This window comes from Capra hircus, chromosome 2 (genome assembly GCF_001704415.2).
Source record: "Capra hircus breed San Clemente chromosome 2, ASM170441v1, whole genome shotgun sequence".
Classification (NCBI taxonomy): Eukaryota; Metazoa; Chordata; class Mammalia; order Artiodactyla; family Bovidae; genus Capra; species Capra hircus.
Window position 1 is genome coordinate 117,336,541 of NC_030809.1, and position 27,946 is coordinate 117,364,486.

The 27,946-nt window shown below is 39.0% G+C and overlaps 1 protein-coding gene across 1 annotated transcript in view; it reads right to left on the reverse strand.

The window, feature by feature from the left end:
* Positions 1 to 27,946, reverse strand: part of PDE11A (phosphodiesterase 11A) — a 449,211-nt gene that overhangs the window by 289,882 nt on the left and 131,383 nt on the right. Inside the window, exon 3 of the mRNA XM_005675916.3 lies at positions 951 to 1,040. Within this exon, the coding sequence (XP_005675973.1) occupies positions 951 to 1,040 (90 nt within the window). The remainder of the gene's footprint in view (positions 1 to 950; positions 1,041 to 27,946) is intronic.

Below are 27,946 nucleotides of genomic sequence, written 5' to 3' on the forward strand. Positions count from 1 at the left end.
GGAATATCAGCCTCTTTCTCTCTCCTTTACTTTCTTATCGGTCGACTCAAGACCACCAGATTCCAGTCCATTAAAGGACCTCAACACCCAATGAAAGGAGGAGAATGGTAAGACATGCGGCTAAAGATGAAAACAGGATCCAAATCAGAGAAAAGGGGTAGTATGCTGTGCTAAAGAAGATGGCTGTAGTTGTAAATTGTTTCCTGTGAAATATTCATAAATCATAATGCTTAGTAAATGAAACTTTTATCAATTTGATTGCTAATCAACTGAGGGTTTCCAACCTTTCTGAACATCTTCTTGTTAAATATATTTCTAAATTGTGACAGTAATGTCCCTATATTTAAAAATAGAGGGAGTCTAATATATTTAACCTCTACTTAATTGTTTAGCAATTTTTTGAGTACCAGTCTTTGTTTTTGTTTTGTTTTTTACTATTTAACCCTACAACTGGTGAAGATATATGACAGTAATCCCTATATTTATGTTTCTTTATAATCCTATAAGCTGGTGTTGGCAGCATTATCATCCTCTTCCAGGAAAACTTTCAATTCACAAACATAATTTGTGAGTTGGGGTGAAATCATCTATAACATACCTTGCTTCTTAAAGGAACTAAATTGTAAAAAGATCACTAATCTGTGTTATTGTTTCAAAACTATAAGTAAGCTAGAATATATCTCTTGCCTTGTAGTATAGATGTGAAATTAATTTCCTTTTTAAAAGAAGCTATTTCCCCCACACAACAACAGAGGATTTATATCCACTTCCATTTGGGTTTATTGCTTAAAGGGGATCATCAACCACAGACCTGAAGGATTATACAGATTTAAAAAAATGTTTCTGTACTATTCAAAGATCATCTACTGTTTTTAAAAGACATAATGACTCACAGACACTTGAAAGGCAAAGAGCTCTGAGGGTTGTCAGCAGCGCTTCTTTCTACTCACCCTGCTTCTTTCATATTCTTTCCTTGAGGCAGCAAAGAGCTGAGCGTTAGATATGGCAATTCCACAAAACGGAAGATACATCTGCATGACCTGGGGGCGAAGAGAGTGTTAAAAACATTAAATCATAAAAATACAGAGCCAGATTCCACATTTCCTTCATATGCCTGATTTTAACACTTTTTTTCCAACCACAGAGGCTGAATATAGTGTTGTTGATGCTAATATCTTAACTTCAGAAAGAATATTCTTCAGAGTTAACTATAGTGTAGTCTCAGGTTTTAACTAGGGACAGTCGCATCTATGAGGACATAAAATGAGAAACAGACTGGGATGGCTATGATTCAGGAACTGTGTATAAAAGGCATCTTGTATGCCTTCCTTGATCAATGAAAAATGAGTAAATGGAGGAAGTCTGATATATTTAAAATTTAAGGCAAGGCATATACTCACACTTGGAAGTAGGCAGGATATAAGCCAACTTCTTTGTACATATGTATCAGTAGCAGGGATCTCAGCTTGACCCTAGAACCCTGCCAGCTTCAGGCTTGAGTATGACTGTTAGGATGGGCCCGGTAGGAACCGAGGAGCCAGGGGGCCTAGGAGCCTCACATAGAAGAGTTCAAATTGAACCCACTGTTCTGTTGACATAACTAGACATGAATGCAAATCAGTGGGCTGGTGCTACAGAAGCTGGTTTCAGGAGAGGCTGGGGATCCTTTAGGTGAGCATTCTTCCTATGGGAACAAACAGCCACATGCAACAGGCCTGATCCTAAGAAAAATTTTCTTATTACAGGGGGTCTAGGTCTCATGATCTCCAGTACCTGGCACTCTCACTCAAATTCATCTCCAGAATCTCTGATTCTGTGAGAGAGGAAATGTCTCAAGTAAAAGACTAAATAATTATTTCCCTAAACTCTTTACAATGTAGGGCATTGTACAAGAGACAATGCTTTGGGGCTTCTCTGAAGTAGAGGCAAAAGGGCATACGGGCGTGTTTTATATGACAGTCAGTCTCTGTCTCTGTCTCTGTCTCTGTCTCTGTCTCTGTCTCTCTCTCTCTCTCTCTCACACACACACACACACACACACACACACACACACGATGCCATATCAAGAGGTACAGAGCAGTAGCAAAACCGAGCAGCTCCTTCCATGCCCAGAAGAGGGCAGTGCAGAGCTCCCTGAGGGTGAGGGATGAAAACAGCAAGGGAGGATCCACCCAGCAGCAGGTGTGAGACACTCATGGTGTTAGTAGAAATTGGTTAAGGTTGCCTCCAATATGCTAGGCCTTATTCTTTTAAGCCCACTAAGCCATTATCTCCGAAATGTTTCTCTTGCTTAATTACATTTTGAAAACAATTACTTTCTAATCAGAGCTCTCCAGTGCACGTGGTGTTTGCTTCTCTGAGGAAGCACTAACACTCCCTTCTTTTGTGAGAATTCTTTATTCCAGAAAAAACAGTCAAGATGTGATACCCTCAAGGACTGCTGGAACCCTCCCAAGACCTCCTGACCCCGACTTTGACCACAGAAAGGCTTTCCAACAGGAAGGAAGAAAGCAAGCTTGCATCTGCCCTACTTCTTATCTGCAGCACTCCCTTCCCCTCCTGAACTCCAAGATCCCTTCCTATGTTTCCCAAAGGGCACAGTCTTGAGGGCGCTAGCCTACTGTGGCCTCTTTTGCCTGGCAAAGCAATAAAAGCTACTCTTTCCACTTCACCCAAAACCCTGTCTCTGTGTTTCAGTTTGGCATCAGAGAACAGAGCCCAGGATTTCGGCAACACTGGGACACCCAGAATGAAACTACTTGGAGAGGGAGGTGCTTTTGTAGAGGGCTGGAGGTGGTCTAAAGATGAAGGGAACTTCACAATTCCTATCATTTCTTTGCTATTAAAATCTTGCTTTGGCTACTTGGGCATCCTCAACTCTGACAGAGTGTCCCTAAAAGTATTAATAATTCAGAAGGCTGTAGAAGCTAATGCTGAGACCCCGATTGCTTTTACTGAGATATAGTTGATGTAGAGTATTATATGTTTCAGATATACAACATAGTGATTCACAATTTATTAGAGAAAACAAAGAATTCAATAAACACACTCACATCTTATTAAAAATAGTCATTTATAATAGTAGCTTATATTGACAAAGTCCTTGGATATGATGTTAAGCATTTTATATGCACTGTATCATTTGATCCTCACAACTACATACTCACACTATTCATTCTACTTTTCAGATGAGAAAACTGAGGCTTCACAAATTTATCAAAATTGTTGGGAAATATTCTCCATGTATTTCTCACATTTCTGCACATCTTGCAAACAAAGGCAATGGCTCATCTTTCCAGAGTGTTTATAGTTAACAGCCTTGTAAAATAGAACAAAGAGCAGAAATGCTTACTATGCAGTATAATGAAGATAATGCCTCTCTCTGAGGCAGAGGTCAGGCAGGTTTACTGTCTATTATAAAAGATTTTGGTTCCCTACATTTCAGGTTCTCCTCCTGTGATGCATGCGTCTGTAATCTGTATAATGTTGTTATTAAACATCTTATCCCAAGCCAGAACCACCTGTTCACATATCACTATTTTTTTTTTCATTTTCCCTGTAGGGGTGTGTGTGTGTGTGTGTGTGTGTGTGTGTGTGTGTGTGTGTATGAAGTTCACACATAGTTACTTAGTATATGTCATGTTAAGGCAAGAGATTCACAATTACTAAAGTCAATATTAAATTTCCTTACTCTCTTCTTTACTGAGTCAGTTGCTACTGATTTTATTTCCTCATTCCATTGATTCTCCCCTTTACTACATTACACTTTCTTTATTTAAGAGAAATTTTATGTACACACTTGATAAAATCTAAATTTAACATCTTTAGTCCCCTCACAAATAAGGTAAGGACTTTGGAATGCTTTAACTCTCAATACTACTTCCTGATATACTTTTTTTTCCTGTTACCTTTTTTTCTAGTTCTATCTTGTTTTGATACTACAAACAGTACTACTACTACTACTAACATTATTTTGTTATTGTTATTAGGCAGTGCTTATTTTGATTTGTCCACATGTTTACCAGTTTTTCCCTGTTCATTTCTTCCAGTATCTCCTTCTTCCCCTCTAGGATAATTTTCTTTCTTTGTGAAGACAATCCTTTAGAACATTCTTCAGCATTGGTAGTAAATGCTTTGTTTTGTATTAAAATGTTTTTATTCTATGAACTTAAAAGTTAATTTATTTGAGCATACAATTCTAAGTTGACAGCTGTTTTCTCTCAGTACTTAGAAGATATTCCCCCATCACGTGCATTTAATGCTGTTGAAAAGTCAACTGTCAATCTAATTCTTGGGAAATTATTCATCTCTGTCTTTTTTTAAAAATAATCTTTTTATGTCTTTCTGTACTTTTCCATCCTCAATAAAATGCTTTTAATTGAATTATATAGAACTCATACATATGTGTATATATAGATGGTTAGATAGCATCACCAACTCAATGGACATGAATTTGAGCAGACTCTGGGAGACAGTGAAGGGCAGGGAAGCCTGCTGCCCTGCAGCCCATGGGGTTGCAAAAAGTCAGACATGATTTAGCAACTGAACAACAGTGACATATATATATAATCCTATATATTATATATCTAAAGATCACTATGGATGGAGGCAATACCATACCTTCATGAAACACTATAAACTAAAAGGGGATCTTTACTTACAAAGGGAACGATCTATACTGTGCCATTCGCTGGCACAACAATTCAACACTTTCTGGGGTCAGACTCAGCTCCATTGTTGTTGTTCAGTCACGTCCAACTCTTTGTGACCCCATAGACAGCACAATGCCAGGCCTCCCTGTGCCCCCCCCTCATCTACCACCCCCAACACCACCACCATCCCTATACGACAATGTATAGAATTTCTTAATACTATGCAAGAGAAACAGTCAAATACAATTTGAAAGAAGGGAGTAAGAAGGAGCTGAAGCATTATGGAAATAGGAGATGATAAAAAAATTTTTATATCCTTTTTCAGTTCCAGTGCAAAACATGTCTTTTTTAGAAAAAGACATACTGTTCTATTCTGCTCTTTCTGAAGTCCCCCTCCTCCAAGAAAAAAATACTAATTTGGTCTTCACCATCTAGTTTCTGAAGGCCAAAAGGTCTAAAAAGCCTTAATGACTAAGAAGCTAATGAGTCTGTACACCCTTGTGCAGCACTTTTCAGCTTGAAAGCACTTTATGAACACTGGCTAATTAATCTTTACAACATCCCACTCAGAAAGGGAGTTAAACTGAAAATCATTAAACAGTGTGAAAAAGTCACTTTAGCCCTGGAAACTCATGAAAAGCATCACTAATAAACATAAAATCTGAGCACTGGGACCGTCCATCAGTGTCCTAAAGAAAGACAGTAGGTACTGAGCCCTTTGACTGCAGAGAAAGGCCATTCAAGCCCCATGGTCTGGTCTGGCCCAATTACACATCATTAAAGAACACTGGGGGTCTACACTGGATGCTTGGAGTGAGAGGCCTGGGGCCATCTCCTTTATGAACCCCACTCCTGGAGGCAACACAGCTGGAGGTGTCCCATCACTGTCAGCCAAATTAATGGGGGGGAGGTTTTCTGACCTACACCTTGCTTTTTGTGCAGATCCTGAGATCTGCCTTGAGGCATTAACTATAAGGCACTTCGTTGATTCAAGCCCTGCTGATTTGGAACTGGGGGTGTTCTAACTGTTGTAATTCAAAAGCTAAATAAACTCTTCAAATAGAGTAATTTGGAAAATTAAGCATCAAAATAGGAACCAGTCACAGGATTTTCACATAATGAAACACTTTCCACATCTTTTAGAAATAGAATACTTGAAATAGTGAAAAATTAGTTTGAAGCTTTCTGGAAGTTCCAGAAAAAAAATCCTGCTTCCAGAGGCATAGTTTAGTTCACTGTAATCTTTCTATGCAAACTCAGTAACTACAATAGGTCGAGTTTTTATTTCAAGAATCAGAATAATACATGTATCTTATCAGTTCAAACTAAAGTATATACTTTTGGCTGAAGCGTGCCTTTTCCTCTCAGAGCTGTGCCCTCTGTGAAGAAAAGTCTCCAAAAAATACACAGAGGCATAAAGTACAAATTTGTTTAAATAAAACACTGGCATCTGGAATGGATGATCCAATTACATACTTTTTGAAACTGCCCACTTTAAGAATGAGAATGGGTGGAAGGAGAATTTTACTCACAAAAGGTGAGAGAGAACAAGACACAAATAAGGAAGGAAAAGGTCACTATTCCTCCACTTCCCCTTCTTAGCAGAGGGGGGATGTTAGAGATTCTGCCTCTGCCCTGGGTATTAAGGCTGGGCCCCGGAAGAATGGGAGTGAGGACCCTTCCACTATTCTCAGTTTTCTCCTTGAAGCTAGTATAGGCTAAAATATTCCAAAGAGTATGGATATTCCAAGCTTTTCCATGATAGACAGGCTGAGTTCAATTCCTGGCAAATTGCAGTTCAGTATCAAATACCTAATCTCTTGGACTTTTTAGAGGCTCTAGTCTGCTGAGCACTTGAATTATGCAGGTACCAGTCACATTAACCAACAGCCTTATCTCTCTGCTGAGCTGTGCATGACTTAGTTGCTTAGTCATGTCCAACTTTTTGCGACCCCTTGGACTATAGCCCACCAGGCTCCTCTGTCCATGGGGATTCTCCAGGCAAGAATACTGGAGTGGGGTGCCATGCCCTCCTCCAGGGGATCTTCCCAACCTAGGGACGGAATCCAGGTCTTCCGCATTGCAGGCGGATTCTTTACCATCTGAGCTACCAGGGAAGCCCTTATCTCTATGTGACCCCATTCCCCACCCTCCAGACTTTGGAAAAATAATCCTCTTGTGGCATTTCTACATTTCCACCCTCTCACAGACATTGAAGGGAAAACCCTGAAAGATCCCATTTTGGGAGCCATGTCCATTCTAAGATAATTTGGATTGTCACAATATTTCAACAGAAAATAAAAGTACTCATATTTCCACCACTCAGAGGTAACCACTATTAACATTTTAGAAACCATCATTCAAGTTTTCTTCTCTCTCTCTCTTCACATAAACTAAAATAGGCCTATTATATAATAATAAAAATCCTACATGTAATATCTGCATTTCTTTACTTTTTATAACCAGCTATAATTTATTATAACCAATTTTTATTAATGCAAAATATTCCATTGTTTAGTCTGGAAAAAGAAAATGTATAGAGAAAAAAAGTAGATTAGTGGTTGCCTTGCACATCCCATGATTATTTTCTTCAAATAGAGCCCTAAAGGCAATGGCACCCCACTCCAGTACTCTTGCCTGGAGAATCCCAGGGATGGAGGAGCCTGGTGGGCTGCAGTCCACAGAGTTGCGAAGAGTCGGACATGACTGAGCAACTTCACTTTCACTTTCCACTTTTATGCATTGGAGAAGGAAATGGCAACCCGCTCCAGTGTTCTTGCCTGGAGAATCCCAGGGACGGGGGAGCCTGGTGGGCTGCCATCTATGGGGTCACACAGAGTCGGACACGACTGAAGCGACTCCGCAGCAGCAGCAGCAGCAGCAGCAGTATTTGAATGCATTTAACGTAACATGCATTTAATGGCATCAACACTTCCTCTGTACCCGGCAATATCCTAAATGACTTGTAATATTAATACTAGTATTAGTATTCATTCATTGACATGTGTACACTTGTAAATAACTCCTAACAAGAAACAAATTTTTAGCTTTTGTTCAAAAACATCCAACAGTATAGCAGCGCATACAATAAAATAACCACAGATCCCCTTTCATTTCCTGTCTTGCCACCCTCTCCTCTCCCAAGGAGAAACCCCTGTTAGCATTTGCAGTGTATTCTTCTGGATCCCTTTTTATGAACCACATGCATATATCACTTAGTTTTAGGAGTGGTGGTAAACACAAGAGGGATCCGACTGCAAGTTATGTTCTGCACCTTCTTATTACTTGGCAATACATCTTGGAAATCATTAATGTCAGTTCCAAAGATATCTGCTTAATTCTTTTTAATCTCTGCCAAATATTCTAGGGGGTAGATGTGCCTATTAGCAGACATTCACATTGTTTCCATTTTTTCCCTATTACAAATAACACTGCCATGAACTTTCTTACAAATATATCTTTGTGCACCTGGACAATACTTAGGTTGGGCAGATTCCTAGAATTAAAATTTTAAGGTTGCAGAATATGTGCATTTAAAAGAAAGTTACTGGTTACTGCCAAATCAGCCTCCAAAAGAGTGCTATCAATTTATACACCACTAATAGTAATACCCTACTCATGGAACACTGGATATTATCATTCTTTTAAAATTATGTCTATATTGTTGATTAAATCAATACTCATTTTTGCATTAACTTATATTTATTAGATTATTAATGATATTGAACAATTTTCATAATTTGTTGGCTATCTATATTTTTATTGTGGCCTATTTATCTTCCTTTTTATTGGAAATTTATCTATTTTTATTGCTTCATAGGACTCTTTATATTCTAAGAATATTAACCATCTTTGACTTTTGTGAAAATCATGACTCTTCTTGATAATTAGCAACTGTCATCTATGCGATATAGTCCAGTGGGTCTACAAGATATGATTGCTTTGTCTGAGATGAATAGATGATATGGCTCAGTAAGTCTGGCCAACTCCCTCTCACTGTGTGAAGAAATTTTACAATAATATCCACCTATGTAACTCCATCAAGGTTATTTTTGTAAGTAGGTTGACCTACATATCTCAGCCTTCCCAGTTTCTCTGTTCATTTTTGTAACTCAAAAGCTCCTATAAGAAATCAGTTTGAGCTACAGTTTGATCCAGGCATTCTTGAGTCTTAGCTATTAACATCGTTATGATCTTTTCACTTACCAAGGAAAAGTATAAATGCAGGAAGCCATACTACACAGTAATTTAGTCATGGTTTCAACATCCTGATGCTAGAAAAATTCTATTGTATTGCAATCAATGTATGAACAGAAAAATTCCTTTTAGGTTATTTTCTGATAAGAAATACATATTTTTTTAATATTTGAAACATATTCACATGATTTCTTCACATTAGTAGCACCATCCTTTGTCAAGCACAAATTGGCACTTGCCAGTCAATTGTGAATTGGCACTTGCCAAGAGCATTTGCCAGCAACTGAACAACAGCAACACGGGCATCTGCCATCTGCCTCTGCGGAAACTGAGCCCTGAGCTGCTGCAACTGCTGACCTTCAACGTCCCCTGAGGGGAATTCCGGGTGGAGGGTGAGGCACTCTGTTCCACACTGGTGGAAAGGATCTTTAGAAATATATTTTCAGGAACTGATTTCACGATCCCAATCTTCGCATCTCTTCATATCTAGGAAAGCACTAAAATCCCTTCATGGTGACTAACACAAAGGAGCTAACAGAGTTAGCTCCTCACTTAAATGCTCGATTGCAATGAACTCCTCCTTCACCAAAACCTTATATACTGACCTTTCCCCACTGCCTCTTTGGAGCAGTCTCTCAGAGCTATCTAAGGTGCTGTCTCCTGGGCTGCAGTCCTCATTCTACCCCCGATAAAACTCATGTTGTGCGTCTTTTTAGTTGACACCTTCCTTTTACCATCTCATTTATCTAGTACCCTTTTTAAAAAAAAAAAAAAACTCATGGTTCTTAACGCAGCACACATTTCATATAAATGGAATCATGAGCACTTGGCCTTTTGTGTCTGGCTGACTGATTTCATGTAGTATTCTGTTAAAAAGCTTCACCCATGTTATAACATGCATCAGTACTTAATCCCTTTTAAAATTGTTTTAATTAACATACTTTATTTTTAGAGCAGTTTTCAGTTCAGTTCAGTTGCTCAGTCGTGTCCAACTCTTTGTGACCCCACGAACCACAGCACACCAGGCCTCCCTGTCCATCACCAACTGCCAGAGTGTACCCAAACCCATGTCCATTGAGTAGGTGATGCCATCCAACCATCTCATCCTCTGTCATCCCCTTCTCCTGCCTTCAATCTTTCCCAGCATCAGAGTCTTTTCCAAGGAGTTAGTTTTTCCCATCAGGTGGCCAAAGGATTGGAGTTTCAGCTTCAGCATCAGTCCTTCCAATGAACACCCAGGACTGATTTCCTTTAGGATGGACTGGTTGGATCTCCTTGCTGTCCAAGGGACTCTCAAGAGTCTTCTCCAACGCCACAGTTTAAAAGCATCAATTCTTCGGTGCTCAGCTTTCTTTACAGTCCAACTCTCAGATCCATACATGGAAAAACCATAGCCTTGACTAGACAGACCTTTGTTGGCAAAGGTATGTCTCTGCTTTTGAATATGCTGTCTAGATTGGTCATAACTTTCCTTCCAAGGAGTAAGCGTCTTTTAATTTCATGGCTGCAGTCACCATCTGCAGTGATTGTGGAGCCCAGAAAAATAAAGTCTGACACTTTCCACTGTTTCCCCATCCATTTGTCATGAAGTGATGGGACCAGATGCCATGATCTTAGTATTCTGAATGTTGAGCTTTAAGCCAACTTTTTCACTCTCCTCTTTCACTTTCGTTAAGAGGCTCTTTAGTTCTTCTTCAGTTTCTGCCATAAGGGTGGCATCATCTGCATATATGAGGTTATTGATATTTCTCCCGGCAATCTTGATTCCAGCTTGTGTTTCCTCCAGCCCAGCGTTTCTCATGATGTACTCTGCATATAAGTTAAATAAGCAGGGTGACAAGATACAGCCTTGACGTACTCCTTTTCCTATTTGGAACCAGTCTGTTGTTCCATGTCCAGTTCTAACTGTTATTCACAGTTATATCACAGGTTATTTTTGTATAAAGCTTAATCAGATTTTTTTGTTTGTATTCTGATTCCAGATAAATTTAGGCTTAATACAAAGTTTTAACATATTTTCTCATCTACTGTCAACCTTATCTCAATATTTCAAGTCCACCCAAGACGATCTCCTTTTTTCTAGGCCCAAGGGAAAACGCATGGCTTGTCTATGGAGACAAGGCATTTGCCAGAGCTTTTCATTCTGTCCTTTCTGAAGACTCTTCCTCTCTATCATCATCATTTCTGTCTCCTGTGTCCAGCTGCTCTCCTCTCCCTTCAAAGAGGAACATATCCCCCTCTCCTGGCATTGCTGTTTCCATCTTTACTATGTGACCTACATCTGCTCGTCTTCAAGTCCTCACATTCTACCACCCAGCTTACAATCTTCAGTCTTGTCTATAACTTTCTAATCACCAGATCACAAGATCCATCAGTTATTCTAAGTCCTCTTTGAAGCCTTTAACACTCAAACACCAGCAAGATATTAAAATCTTGGTTTCCCTGCCCTATAAACTCCTATTTCTATTTCTGTGTTTCTGATTCCCCATTTAAGTTGTAATTCTGGATGCAGTCTTTGCCCTTTTAATTCTCTTTTTTTACCATCTTCCTCTAAGGATTGACTTACTCTTACAATGTAAGAATCCTACAAAATAAGGTGGGTTGGCCATGCAAGGATTAACCTTTGACCAAGAGTCAGTGAGAAAAAATGATGAACTTGATGCAGCCAGATATTGAAGGTAGCTGAGAAACTTCCTTCTGCTCACTTGCTTTTCCTGCCTCACTCCTGTTCTTTGGTCTGTTGTTAATTTATTCTGCCTCTGACTTCACTCTCCGATTTTCCCACCCCTTTTCTTCTCAGCCCTCCTCTGCTGTTTTTCAGATTTAGGCTTCAGAGTTTCTGATCCCAGTTCACCAGTGTGAGTTCTGAAAACCTTTGCTTCCTCTGTCTTACAGTCTAATTTTAGCATTCCTGGTCCTAGGCTGAACTCAACTCTGAATTCAACCATATTAACTAAACAGGTGCCAAAGTCTCTTTCTCTTGTGTGTGTCTCAATGGTAACTTCTGGGACGATACTCAGAGTTGGCACTCTGGTGCTGACCTTTCTCTGTGCTCTAGCTCTTCATCACCAGTTGCCCATAAGACATTTCACCCTGGAAGTCTGTTTACTGCCTTAAACTCAGCATTTCAAAACCAAGTTTGTCATTTCAATCCCCCTGTCCTCCTGAAGAAAAAGTTTCCTCCTCTAAAAGGCCCTACGTGCCAAAAGAATCATTAACGACTTAATCACCCAGTTCCAAACCCTTGAAGTCCTCTTCAATTGTTGTCCATAAATAGCCCTAAGCACATCATAGCAAGTCAGCAGTTTTTGAAGCCTCTATCACCATGTCATTGAGCTTCTCTGGCCCAGCACTGCCATCCATCACCATCTCTGGATTTTTTAACAGCAGCCAAGACCCCTTCACCCTTATAATGTGTCAAGAACTTATGAAACTCAGGTTTCCCATTCAGAAAAGTCATGAGTTTAAACACACTGACTGTTCATCCCCATGTGCACGGTTGTCATAAGTAAAAACTATAAGAAACTATATAAATGCCTACACATGGTAAAAACTATGTCTTTTTAAAACTACTTTTGTGTGAGCATTTTTATACCACATACAGTATTTTTTTTTTTAATCTCATTAGAAGCTCTTCAGAAAGTATCTCCAATTTTTAAGACTATGGCTAGGTATTTTATAGATGCTTATGGAAGATATGCAATAATCTCTGGAAAAACAGTGAGGAAATATAAAATTGCTATTCAGAGAAATAGCATGAGACCCAGAGGGGATTCTTCTACTTATCTATCTTTTTTTTTCATTTTCCAAAAATAATTTATCATCAAAATGTAACACCAATGACATGAATAATAAACCACACTATTTTTTACTCCAGCAATATTCTCCAGTAGAGAAGATACAGAGAAGGCTATTAAAAATATGCTTAGAGCATTAATATTTAATTAACATAATAAGACCCTAAAATGAATATTATAAGTGCAAGAGCCTTGATCACATCCGTGAGTTGTGTCTATGCAACTAAAACACAGAGTTGGTACCTAGTAAATTCAGGACATTCTTAACAGATAACACTGAACACAGAGAGAGCTTAAAGTTTGACCTAACAACAAAGAGAACTTTGTGAAGGGCTAATCATTTATTACCAGAGTGGTATATCAACCCAAAGAGGCAAAGGGGAAGCTTTGGATGTGGTTCACCAGTAGTTCAGCTAAGGTCTCTCATTCTGTACCTTACAACAGTCTAGCTGACAAGCTAGGATGCCATCTTGAAAAGCAAAATGTCTCACTTCCCCCATCCCACCCACACTTTCTACTTCCGCCCAAATTCAGTCTGTCAGCAACAGGGTTTCACTGCTTCCTGTAGGTCCTGTTTCTCTTTATAATCCAGCGATTTATTTTCAGGGCTAACTTTCATACGAGTAAGCCAAAGAAACAACAATACAAATGCAAAGAAATAGGAAGAAGGAATTAATAAAAATAAAAACTGAAAATTAGTCAGAAAACAATCCACAAAACTGATAAAATTATCCCAGGAAAGATTCTTGTAAGGAAAATCAATAAAACATATAAATCACCAGCTAGTTTAAACAGGTGGAAAGCCCACAAATATACTAAAACAAAAATGATAAAGCAAATATAATAACAGCTGAAGGAAAGAAATAAAAGAATTATAATAGACTCTGCATATAATCCTAATATGTAATATATATTTGAAAACCTAATGGAAAGTTGTGAATTTTAAGGAAAATATAAATTAATAAAATTGAATCAAGAAGAATGAGAAAAATGGAGTAAAACAATTACCGAGGAAATAAAGAATGGAGAGAGTTGCAATGTAGTCACTCTTAGAAAATGTGCCAGGGTAGTTTTATAGGCAAATTCTTTCAAACCTTCAAGAACAAAGCAATTCCTATGCTATTTGAACTATTCTAGAATCCAGAGGAATATAGAAAATCCTCAAATATTTTTTGAAGATACAATAGTTCTGACACAATATTCCAATAAAAATAGCACAAAACATTAAGCTTAGAAAATAAGTCCCTTATGAAAACAGATAGGAAATATCCTAAATGAAATATTAGCAGATTAAATATATATTCATATAGTAAATACGTGTATTCACTGTACTACACCATTTTGCTTAAGGAAGTACAGCCTCCATGGACTTATCATTTATGGGGCCCTTGGAACCAATCCCCCACAGGTACTGAAGGATGACCTTATACATATTTGTATATCAAGAAACTGAATTTACCCAAATATTAAAAAATAATGGACATCACCAAGAATCTCTAGTCACTGAACTTATGGTTCAATACTGCAAAATCAATTAATGTAAACTATATTAACTTGTAAAGAAAAAATAGAATAACTTTAATATTCTAAGAAGTCACTTGATAAGAATCATTTGCTATGAAATTTTTAATAGCTAGAAAGGATATTAAAGAAGATATTTAAATGGATAAACATGTCATATTTCTAAATGAAAGAGCTCAATATTAAAAACAAATAAATTTTCCCTCCAAATTAACCTATAAATTTTATTCTAGTGAAAATTGCAATGATATGGTTAGAATTTGAAAAGTTAAGTAATTTTAAAATTTAAATGCAATGAAACATGTACAATAACCAACATTAAAAGAAGTCAGATAAATAAGAAGTAAGTAAGTATATGATAATCAAAATAGAGTAGTATTAGGGACATAATGGTAGCTGGTAGCTCAGCTGAGGAGACCCAGGTTCGATTTCTGGGTCAGGAAGATTCCCTGGAGAAGGGATAAGCTACCCACTCCAGTATTCTTGCCTGGAGAATCCTCATGGACAGAGGAGCCTGGTGGGCTACAGTTAGTCCATGGGGTCACAAAGAGTCAGACATGACTGACCAACTAAGTACAGCACAACACAGGGACATAATGATCACATAACATAATGGAACAGAAGTCCAGAACAGTGCATATAGCACGTTGGCATGTGGCAAAGGTGGCATTTCAGACTGAGGAGAAAAGGATGGATTTAGTCAACAAATCATGTTGAGATAAACAGTTCACTATTTGGGGGGAAAAAACTGTAAATATTAGAAAAACTTTAAAAACAATTCCAGAGAGATTAAAGATAGGATAAAAAATAAAAATACAGGATTTTTAAATATAGTTTATAGGATAAACTATAAAAATCATAGGAAAAATGTTGTAAATATTTACATGGTCTTTAATTGTGAAAGTCCTTTCCAGCTGTAACACAAAATGTGGAAATTCTATGAGAGACTTTGGATACATTTGCAAATGAAAACATTTATATCTCAACATACAAAATAATATTAAAAGGCAAAATGAGAAAAATGATTTGCAATGTTTATGATAATTGTGAATACCCTAAATAGGAAAAGAATTCTCTCAAACCAATCTGAAAAAACAAACTTATAAAAATGATCAAAAGATTAAACAAGAAATTCACACAAAAAAGAAGCAACTGAAAAATATATGAAAAAATCTTCAGTACATTAATTAGAACCGAACTAATTATCAAAGAAATATAAATTAAGTTAGCAATGTATCACATTTCTCCTATTTATTGGCAAATATTATAATTAAAACTAATATCCAGAAGTAATAATAATGTGGAAACAAATATCTCTTGAGGGAGATGAACTGGTGTAGCATTTCTAAAGAACAATTTTGCGAAATGTGTCAAATGCCCTTGAAAAGAACAGGCCTAACTAATAAAGGTGATCTTTCTCCCCATTCTCTCTTTCAAAAAAAAAAAAAAGAACAGGCCTTTTTGTCCTTAAAATTCTACTCTTAGAAATTTATCTCAAGAAAATAACCTGACAGGATCATTCAAAAGTGCTCATGTCTTTACCAGGGGTAAGTTCACATTTTGTAAATCCTGAAGCTTATACATTTGGGAAGGGAGCTCCTTAAAAAAAATACAAAATTATGAAGCCAAAATTAGTTATAAAATGAATATTTACTTAGAATAAGGTAAGAAACCACAATATATTACACATTTTTATAAGCTGACAAATACCACATTACATCATCTGAAAAAAAGCATGATGCTTATATTAATTTCCCCACATTTTTTACTGTGTTTCTTGACTGCCTTTCTATGTGATAATTTTTTAATACTGTTTTGTATAGATACACAAAAAAATAATTTAGTCTAGCATGATCACTCAAAACTTGTTTTATATATTGAGGGTTTGGATGCATAACACACACAACTTCACCAAGGGATATATTTCCTATTTTTAGTACTAGTACAGGTTTGTGTCCTACAGATGCAGAAATCCTGATAAATTATATTTCCAATAATCCCCACCTAACAGTAATAAGCATGTAGTAAACATGGTATGTTTATCGCTGTATGTGCTGCATTATTGAGTATGCCTCTGACAGGAGAGAACTTCTGCTTTGACTAGGCATCTATGAGAAACAAATTTTACAAAACTAACGAATGGAAGAATTTTCCACAGACCAGCTTCTGGCTTCATACACTGCAAATCTCGTTTCTCCCCCACTGTGTCTACTTCCAGGGCCACATACCACAGAAGATACTCATATCACAACGCGACCTCTGACCCTGACTATCCACATCGAGGTGTTGCGTGAACTCGGGAGAATAGGTGGAAGGCGTGTTCAAGGAAGCCATTCCTACAATGTAACCCGAGCAACAATTTTACACAAAAGGGACTGAAACTAAACTCAACCTAAATATTCCCAACTTGACTTCCTCCCTCAGTTCAGTCACTCAGTCGTGTCCGACTCTTTGCGACCCCATGAATCGCAGCACACCAGGCCTCCCTGTCCATCACTAACTCCCAGAGTTCACTCTAACTTACATCCATCGAGTCGGTGATGCCATCAAGCCATCTCATCCTCTGTCATCCGCTTCTCCTCCTGCCCGCAATCCCTCCCGGCATCAGAGTCTTTTCCAATGAGTCAACTCTTCGCATGACATGGCCAAAGTACTGGAGTTTTAGCTTTAGCATCATTCCTTCCAAAGAAATCCCAGGGTTTATCTCCTTTAGAATGGACTGGTTGGATCTCCTTGCAGTCCAAGGGACTCTCAAGAGTCTTCTCCAACACCACAGTTCAAAAGCATCAATTCTTCGGCACTCAGCTTTCTTCACAGTCCAACTCTCTCATCCATACATGACCACTGGAAAAACCATAGCCTTGACTAGACGGACCTTTGTTGGCAAAGTAATGTCTCTGCTTTTCTATCTAGTTTGGTCATAACTTTCTTTCCAAGGAGTAAGCATCTGTTAATTCCATGGCTGCAATCACCATTTGCAGTGATTTTGGAAACCCAAAAAATAAAGTCTTACACTGTTTCCACTGTTCCCCCTTCTATTTCCCATGAACTGATGGGACCAGATGCCATGATCTTCGTTTTCTGAATGTTGAGCTTTAAGCCAACTTTTTCACTCTCCTCTTTTACTTTTACCAAGAGACTTTTTAGTTCCTCTTCACTTTCTGCCATAAGGGTGGTGTCATCTGCATATCTGAGGTTATTGATATTTCTCCTGGCAATCTTGATTCCAGCTTGTGTTTCTTCCAGCCCAGCATTTCTCATGATGTATCTGCATATAAGTTATATAAGCAAGGTGACAATATACAGCCTTGACGTACTCCTTTTCCTATTTGGAACCAGTCTGTTGTTCCATGTCCAGTTCTAACTGTTACTAAACTCAACCTAAATATCCCCAACTTGACTTCCTCCCTAACTGGTCCCAAAAATGTCTGTGGGCCCTCCAACAACAAGGAAGTGTGAAGGACAGGAAGTCGGAATTGAAAAAGAAAGTTGTCTCAGGTGAATCTGTTAAAATATATATTTATTTGTCCACAAAATAAAAAGTACAGGTGTAGGTGTTGGATCAGAGCTCAAATGAGTTCATAAAATGTTGCCCCAACTCACCTCTTATCTCAGCTCCTCTTCTGTGAGTTTTATTTTCAAACACACACAGTCACTCTAGATACCATTCAATGTAAAACTGCAACAATGTAGGATGAACTTCTTTGCCCTGGCTATTTGCACAAGACTGCTGGGCCTTGGACCTTGCCTTCACTGGCCCAAGTTGGGTTACATTATCATTGCTAAACCAGTCCTTGAAGCCAAAGAAAAGCAATCCTCTGATAGGCCAGAACTGAACCATAAGCCCACCACTGAGCTTCAGATGAGAACAAGGACTGAAAATGAAGGATAGGGTAGCTCTCCAGAGGAAAGTGAAGGCCCAGCCAGCAAGATGCTGAGCACCCAAAATAATAGAAAGTGCACAGGTATGTTATAAAATCATTGGAGAAAATTATCACTAACTTTCCTGTCAGACAGTATTTTCACTGCTACTTCACAGATTTGATACTTCATAAATGTGAAATCTATTCCCGAAAATATTCTTGAGTTCTTAAGAGCATTAAGTTCACATTTTGGAACCTCCAGTCTAATACCTAGTACATAGTGGTTGCTCAAGGAATATATTTTTAACAGATAAGAGAATGATTTAATAATGGGGTTTCCCAATCTATAGAATAATGGGGCTTCCCAGGTGGCGCAGTGGTAAAGAATCTGTCTGCCACTGTAGAAGATGGAGAGACGTGGGTTCAATCCCTGGGTTGGGAAGATCCTATGGAGTCGGAAATGGCAACCCACTCCAGTATTCTCTGCCTTAAAGTATAACCTGCCACTTCTGGTATTAGAGTCAAATTAGCAAGTACTTCTTAAATAACCAGTCTCCAGCATTGATTGGTTCTGTGGAAACATTAAGAGGATGAAAATGTGCCTCTTAACTGTTGAGATCATAGACGGGAATAACCCCTCACCCTCCAGGCTACTAGTCTGTGGGCTCTCACACTGTCAAAGGTGAAACTGCTCGATAGGTGGCTGGTAATAACAGCGCCGAGGCACATGATTAGACAGAGGAGTTCTGTTATAGAAAAACACATTTCCCATCTTCTCATAAGTGCTTTGCTGAAAATATATCAGATCATTGGTAAAATAGAACAATAAAATAACTATTTCAGTATCTCAATCTTTGCATTAGTCTCTCTGCTTCTGAGAGAGAAATACCAATAGTAACTACTTTCCTAAAGTAAAGCAATATCTCAAAGAGCTAGAGTTATGCTATGATTTAAAATGCTACCGTTGTTCACAATACATTATTACAGTAGATTTCATTTAAATGAGTATTAGTACTCTCACCATAGGATCCAGCAATCACACTCCTTACCCAAATGAACCCAAACTTATGTCCACACAAAACTTGCACCCAGATGTTTAAAGCAACTTTATTCATAATAGCCAAAACTTAGAAGCAACCAAGATATCCTTCAGTCCGTGAATGGATGAATAAACTGTGGCACATCCAGATAACGGGATGTTATTCTGACAAAAAGAAATGAGCTATCAAGTCACGAGATGCCATGGAGGAACCTTATACATATATTACTAAGTGAAAGAAGTCAAGCTGAAACGGCTGTGTTTTATATGATTCTAACTATACTGTGGTCTGGAAAAGGCAAAACTGTAGAGACAATAAAAAGATCAGGGGCTTGGAGGGAAGGAGGGATGAATAGACAGAACACAGAGAATTTTAAGGGCAGTAAAACTTTCTGTATGATACTGAGATGGTGGATCCATGCCCTTATAACCTCTGTCAAAATCCGTAGACTATTCCACACTCAACTATGAACTCTGGGTGATAATGACCTGTCAACGTAGGTTCACAGATTGTAGCAACTGTACCTCTCTGGTGCAGGATGTTGAGAACGTGGGATAATGCACACGTGGGGACAGGGGGTACGTGGGAACCCCTTGTACTTTCCACTGAATTTTGCTGTGAATCTCAAACTGCTCTAAAAATTGAAGTTGATCAGTTTTTAAAGGAACGGAAGATAGAGAAAATGCCATTTAATAAATCTCATCTAATAAATACTTACAAAGCTACATGACAATCACTTGACAGTTGTGAAGATTTTATTTCTTTGAGTTTAAGAATAAATCATAGAAATTACAATAGATTCAGCATCTCCAGTTACTGTGTAAGAACTAATTCTGATTGAAACGGAAGAATTCACATTATTCATAACAATAGAATAGTCTATAAATCTTGAAGTTGTGTTTTCAATTTTTATGTTTCTCAAAATAAAGGCATTTGAGAACTTTGAATACCTAAGCTGTGTTCCTTTAGGTCAAAGTGGAGGGATGAGTAAGGAGGGAAAAGCTTATAGAAAAATGGAATCTTTTTCCTTTATGAGACTTGCCAGAGTTTTCAGAGAAATCTGAGTGTTGGAGGTGAGGAAAGTGAAGGCTAAGGTGATCCAACCACTTTCTGTCGGTGTCACCAGCCTGGGCCTGGACTCTCCACCCCTCCCCTCCACTGCCCAGAGCAGTGAGCGCCTGCCCACGGGGTCTCAGCTCCAAACCCTGTGTTCTCCCTTGCCCTCCACGAGGAGGAGACATTCTCTGGGGTTTGGAGAGCATATCTAAGAGTCATTCTTTTTTAGTTTTTAATTGGAGGAAGACTGTTTTGGAACGCTGTGTTGGTTTCTGCCATAGAACTCCAATCAGCCGTAATTATATGTATATCCCTTCCCTCTTGAGCCTCCCTCTCCTGCCTGTGAGCCACCCCTCTAGGTCACTGCAGAGCTCTGGGCTGGGCTCCCGGTGTTACACAGCAACCTCCCACCAGCTGTCTGTTTCACACATGATGGGTACATGTGCCAATGCTTCTTCTCCCATTCGTCCCCTCCTCCCTCCCCCACTGGGTCCACACGTTTGTTCTCTACATCTGCGAAAGAGCCCATTCTTTAGCTCCCTGAGAATCTTGGTCTGCTGCAAAAAATGTTTAGAAACATTGATGAGATGTCAGTGAGATCAAAACTAAATGAATATTTAGCAATGCATTAACTTTGAGAAATGAAGACTACCATACTTGAATAAATAACCTTATCTTAAAGCAGTATTTTAAAGACTCCATCAGTTTGACATACTTTCTATGTGTGTTTTTCACGTGTTCTGCAAATATATTTTCATATTCATGGATATCTATGAAAATATAAAATTTCATTCTATATGTTTTAATATGTGCTTAAATTTATAATAATATGTAAAAATTACATAAATGTTATAAATTTAAAAAGAAAAAAAAAAACACACACACACATAAAGACTGTATTAGTATTGAAAAGCCTGGGGGGATGAAATTGAAACTTCATCCATACAAGGACAAGACTTGTTTCAGCTCATGACTCCTATGAGGCAGCCTCTGTGGTTTTCTTTCTCTTTCTTTTCATATTTGTACACTTCATATTTGGGGGGGGATTCTTTTACATTTAATCTCAATTACATACTTCAAGAGGCTGTGTGTGGGTGAATGTGGGGGTGTGGGGAGGGAGAGTTAATTTTGCAGTTGGATAAATTCTGTTTAGAATTTTATAAATCTCCCTCTCTCCTCAGTCTCACATTGAACCCTCAGCACAGAAATCGCAGTGCACAGTGTTGCTTTTCTTCCAGCGTCCTTCTAAGCAGGGATCTAAAGACAGCAATAAAATTCCTAAATAAGTAACTGCTCTTTGAACAATAATCCCACTTTTGTACAAGTTATTTACTCAATAAACCAAAGTTCTAGGATAAATATGATTATAATAAACAAAATGCACTCCCTGAGAAGAAATGGGGGTGAACCATCATTATAAGTTTGATAGAATAAGAGTGGGCTGTTCACTTTGTCAGCATACATATGTGATTTGGCAGTTAATACTTTAGATTTCTCATTGCTCAATTTGAAGCTCATTCTTTGAGGTTTAAATTGATCAATTGATTATGTTCAATTCAACAGCTATTTTACAACATCATTTTATATTTCTGTTGCTTGTTATAAAATGACTAGTGTTTGTGAAGCTAATTTTTCTAATAAATTAAAGAAGATGTGTTAGAGGCAAACTGACTCCTTAAACAAGTTGCTCAGTGCATGCAGTAGACAGCCCATATATGCTTCTAGAGGACTGCACTAACAGTTGCATGATGCCAGCCTCGCAGGTAGGTAATCAAGAGCCATATCCAATGCCTGGGGAAGTTGTCGATGAACTGAGACCAGATCAGGAAAGACAAAAAATACAACCTGGGCCTGAGTTGCAGTATTGATCCTAGGGAAGCCCAGGTCAAAGGCAGAAGTGGCAACTAGTGTTGAAAGTAGAATGCTGAACAACCACCAAGCCCTGGGGCCTGAACCTTACTCTACACGGAAACGCAGTGCAGAGCAGAGTAGAATGGGTAGGATACTCATGCCACAAGTATCCAAAGGGAAGCTACTACTGATATATAAGCATTGACTAATACGAGACCCAGAGTCACTTTGGGAACCCTAAACAAAACCCAAATGGTGGTTTCTCTCCTTACAGTATCCTGGATCCTAAAGAGGATCCATGAACCAACTGGGACCTTTAAGGATCCACAGAGGACTGGACAGTTAATTGGCCTCTGAACCTTAACTGGAAAAGCTCTAGACTTTGCACATCAAGAAGAGTCCTGCCCTTGGGCTTCTTAGCCAGCCCTACCTCTCCTTGGGACTCAGTCACAGGCTAATCCACTGATTCCTGTGCTTTTCACTAGGGAGGACATCTTTTGCAATTTTTCCCCTTATGGGTCCCATCTTCTAAAACCACCTTTCTCTAAATTTAATATTATAAATCATTGGTTTCTCATCATTTAATTCATTATAGACATATATAAATGCCAATCAGGACTTCTGCTAATATTGATAAAATTCCTACCTAATATTCCTAATATTGATAAAATTTAAAATCTTGTTTTATTTAATCTATGTAGACTTGTCCTGGTTAGGCATTTTGTCTTTGTTAGTCTTTTTTTCTTTTTTGGCTGCTCTGAGTCTTAGTTTGAGCACCCAAGACCTTGTTCCCTGACCAGGGATCAAAGCCAGGCCTCTTGTGTTGGGAGCACAGAGACTTAACCACTGGACCACCAGGGAAGTCCCTCTGTTAATCTTTTTGAATTGCTTAAATTATTCATGGTTCCCACATCTTACCAAGCACTAATCAGCATCCCCCGCTCTTCCCACCACTCCTGCCTTCTTGGACTGCTAGGGGAGAGGAGTTCCTATGCTGGGAATCACTGAGCTAAAATAGCTACAAATTTGCAAGGTAAGGGTCAGACACGACTGAGCGACTTCACTTTTACTTTTCACTTTCATGCACTGGAGAAGGAAACGGCAACCCACTCCAGTGTTCTTGCCTGGAGAATCCCAGGGACGGCGGAGCCTGGTGGGCTGCCGTCTATGGGGTCGCACAGAGTCGGACACGACTGAAGCGACTTAGCAGCAACAGCAGAAAACCAAAGTAGTTCAACTATAGTGAATGTCACAGGGAGACGTGAATTTTCTGTGTTGATCTAGGTATAAAATTTTCAAGATAGTGCTTTTGTTTTGATGTGAATATTGATCAACTCAGAGGCCTGACACATAGCAAACTGCAAGTAATACCCAAAAGACTTTACAAACCAAACCAATTCCTTCCATAATCAAGGTGGAGGGGAGGCAGGGGTGCTGCCTCATCCTTACCAGCCTGGGGCAGCATCTCAGGATCCTGCGGGAAGAGAAACCAGAGGTAGATCTGTCCAGAACTGCTGCTCAAAGCACATCGATAGAGTAAGCTTGAGACTTGGGGCCAGAAGATCTGAGTTTGAGTCCTGGCCCTGACCATAACACCCACCAGAAGTGTGACAGTGAGAAAGACAATTAACATCAGACAGCGGTTAATAAGGCTCTCAGTGATAAGCCTCTCTGTCTCAAGCACAGGACAGAAAAGTCAGAATACCTAATCAGCTCTCAACCTGCACCATTTGGTGGCTTGTAAAATCACCTATCTACATACTTTGTCTCACTAGTATTTTTAATTTTGCTTTATTTTCTCCTGGCACTCTTTTGAGCAATTCAGTAGATATCCATGGATTTATCTTAATGTACTGTCCTAGGGAACCATGGAAAAAAATGAGTAGGCTGTCCTTTGAGGAGTAAGAGGTACTGACAGAGAGAAAAAAGGCAAGTGCCTGTTTTACTAGACAGACTGTAAGTCTGAAAAATGTTAATGAGTCTTGAACCATAATAAAGAATGCTCTTTTACTGTTCTTTTTCCCTTGCTCTCCCAGAGCACAATGCTAATGTTTTCTGTGCCTGATCTATTCTGAGTTCGGTTGTATTTCAGCATTTGTGTGACAGTGTCAGAGTTACAGTCACAGCCTGTCATTTCACATTCTGCTAGTGACACCTGGATCTATTTTTTCATTCAGTTTCTTAGAAAAAGCTGTCACTCTACTTCCATGCTTTGAGGCCGTGGACAGAAAGCCATCCCTGTGCCCTTAGCGCAGTTTAAACAAAACATCTTGTAAACTCCTACTTGCGTCTCCACTGCTCACTGATCTTCCCTGATATGAAAACCTGCTGAGAAGGACTGGATCCTGAAGATGCCCCATCACAGATGAAAGGAAATGTCCACAGATGCTCTGTGGACAAATGAATGTTTGAAAAGTGCCTTGGATCAGAAATTTACTTATTCCCAGGGTTTTAAAAATCGAGGAATACTTTTACGCAATTCTTTTGTATTATTATTTTGAAGATCCCACTGATATTCCCTGGGCTTCCCTGGTGGCCCAGTTGATGAAGAATCTGCCTGAAATGCAGGACACCCAGGTTCGATCCCTGGGCTGGGGAGATCCCCTGAGAAGGAAACGGCAACCCACTGATACTCCTGATAGCACTGATATTATCACTGATATCACTGATATTCCTGGGAGCTACAGTTATTTGACAATTTGGACTTGTAGGGGAACCGTTAGGACTAATTGCACATTCAACTCTTTGCGACCCTATGGACTGTACCCCACCAGGCTCCTCTGTCCTTGGGATTCTCCAGACAAGAATACTAGAGGGGGTATGTCATGCCCTCCTCCAGGGGATCTTCCCAACGCAGAGATGGAACCCAAGTCTCATGTGGCTCCTGCATTACAGGCAGGTTCTTTACCACTGAGCTCTAGGACTAATTACCATGTCCCTAAAATATTTGCTCGGCAGCCCTTTATACATTTCTACACAGGAAACTTACGGATGCCTTTCCACATTTTAATTGGAGTGACCACATATCACAATAGGCTGGGAGATCTGGCTTATGCTTGTCGACCCATTTCCTTTCATTTTCAGAAGTGTGCTCTGATTTGAATGACAAATTATGGTCACCCTACCTCTAATACACTTAGTTACATAAGTTAACCCTGAAAGAGACATGAATGACAATTTACTGAACACAGAAATTTAATAACAAGAGTGAAAGCTTTATTGTCAAGACAATATGGCTCTTTTCTTGTGAAATCTACTTAGGAAGATGACCTAAAGTTGCTTTCTAGCTTTTCTTTGCAAAAAGCTACCATGGGATGAGCAAGAAAAACATTTTAACTTTGTCTTGAGCTCCAAGGTGAAGAGAAAATCCTGTCTACCCGGACAAGCAGATTCACCTCTTACCCAGTACAAAGGCTGCTTCCAAGAATAGAGAGTATGACTACAGATTTTGTTTTCTGAGGATGATGGATGAGTGTATGCTCAATTGTGTCCGACTCTTTGTGACCCCATGGACTGTAGTCTGCCAGGCTTCTCTGTCCATGGAATTTTCCAGGCAAGAATACTGCAGTGGGTTGCCATTTCCTACCCCAAGGGATCTTCCTGACCCAGGGATCGAACCTACATCTCCTGGGGCTCCTGCATTGGTAGGCAGATTCTTTGCCACTGCTCTACCTGGGAAGCTCTTTGTTTTCTGAAGAGCATCCCAACCACCCAAAGATACTGGCATAATCACGAGGTACAATGAAAAAGAAAAAAGTATATATATATATGTATGAAGACAGGCAAAATTCCTAATTGTTAGTATTCACAACATTTTTCTTCAGCCTGGGGGAAATAGGAGATAAGGAGTTTCTAGGAGAGGTTGGAAAATAAGAGTGGACGGGGGATAATCACTAATAGGAAGGGAAGGGGAGGTCTGAAGGAGAGGGAAGGAGGGAAGCATAGCACAGCTGGGTTTGGGGTTGTTGAAGGCGTGGGAGAGTTTAGGGATATACTGCTTAGGACGCATCTGAAAACAGCAACAGAAATCTAAGCTCCACAGTCCCTTCCAGGACTGTACCCCGGTGCTCTGCCATCCAGGTCCATTTGAGTGTTTTGTCAGCCAGTTAGCTCAGCCTGCTCCCCTTGTGTTTCAGCAGAAGCAGCTCCATTTCTTCCGTGTGTCATCTTTTCACTAAGTGAGTAAAATAATTTTCAGAAGATTCCCGGGAGACTCTCACATCTCATTGGCCAGAACTGCATATTATTCCCATATTTAAACCATTTCTAAGCAAGGAGAATAGGACCACCATATGGCTTAGATCAACCATAATTCACCCTCCTGGGGCTCAGAATGAGGCTCTGAAGCCTACAGTAATGAAGCATAGGGTGGTTTCCTATTAGAACAGAGGAGGAGGAATAAGGAGTGGTTTGTGCTATGGAATGAATTGTGTCCTCCCAAAATTTATATGTCCTCCCAGTACCTCCAAATATAACCACAGTTAGTCTTGAAAGAGGTAATTAACATAAGATGAGGTGGGCTCTGATCCACTATGACTGGTGTCCTGAGAAGATGAGGACACAGATCCATACAGAAGGAAGGCTATATGAAAATGCAGGAAGAAGGCAGTCACTAACACACCACAGACAGCAACCAAGAAACGACGTACCTGCATCTTGGGATTCTAGCCTCCAGAACCGAAAGAACTCATTTCTGTTGCTTTAATCCATTTGGTCTATGGCATTTTGTTATGGCAGCCTGGGCTGACCAGTAACACACGCAACTGGGAACATTTGCAATGCAGGAAGAATTAAGAGCTGGGAAAGCATTTTTAAGATGTTTTGCTAATCTAGACATTGTTTATCAACAACTGTTAACATCACAAAAAGAGAGCGCACCAGGCATTGTGTACCTCCCAATGGAAGTGTAAATACTGTAACCAATAAGGCAACCTTGCCTCCCAAAAAGAAGGAAAAATTGAACCTGAATTCAACCAAGACATTAGTCTACAAATTTACAGAAATAGACAGAGGAACGTGTTTGCCACAGGGATGCAATCAGTCAAATCCATATTGTGAGATACTGTAGGACAAACTTCTTGGACTGAAGGATTTTCCAAGATATGGGACTTCCAACGCTAACATAGGGAAAGTCATGGGCAAACCAGAACAAGATGGTCATCCCAGCCATCTCTTCATCAAAGAAACTGCAAGAGAAGAGAAGAAATGGAGAGGGAATCTATACATTAAAATATTTAAAAACTTATATTCCAATCATAATATGTGGACCTTATTCTGAACAAATTAATGAACTAGTAAAAAATGTTATGAGGCAAGGAAGTATTTTTAATTTTTCAGAGTGATAATAGTATTACTATGTTTTGTAAAAGAGTGAATCCTTTTCTTTTAGAGATATACAAATTAAATATTTATAGAAAAATTGAGTAATGTTTGATATTTTAGAATAAGATGGGAGAAGGGAAAAGTGGGGGATGAGGCAGAATGGGTCCAGAGTAGATGGTTGTATAACTGGGTGATGGGCTTATTATATTGATACTATTCTGTTTAATCTGTACAAGTTTGAAATTTTCCATAATGAAGAGGTTTTTTTAAAAAAGATTTTTCTATACATTAAGAATATTCTCTCCAATTTAGTGTCTTCTTCAGAGACAGAATATCTGAAGTAACTCAAGCCACCTATTTCTTGTTGTTTCTTCAAAGGTATTTGGACCAAAAGGCAGCCCTGATTATATTGGAACTATATTTGAACAAGTACATGAAATGATAATTAGGAAAGAATGGGGTCTTGAGAATTTATGCTATTTTAGTTATTCCAGAAAAGCTTAATAAAAGAGATGTGATTTCAGCAGCTGCTTGAATGAAGGATGCAAGTCCTGTTTATAATCATTTGCCTTCCTATTAGCCTGCTGTGCTCCTAGCTAGTACCGTTGTCAATTTCATTTTGAAAACATTCGGATACATGAAACAAT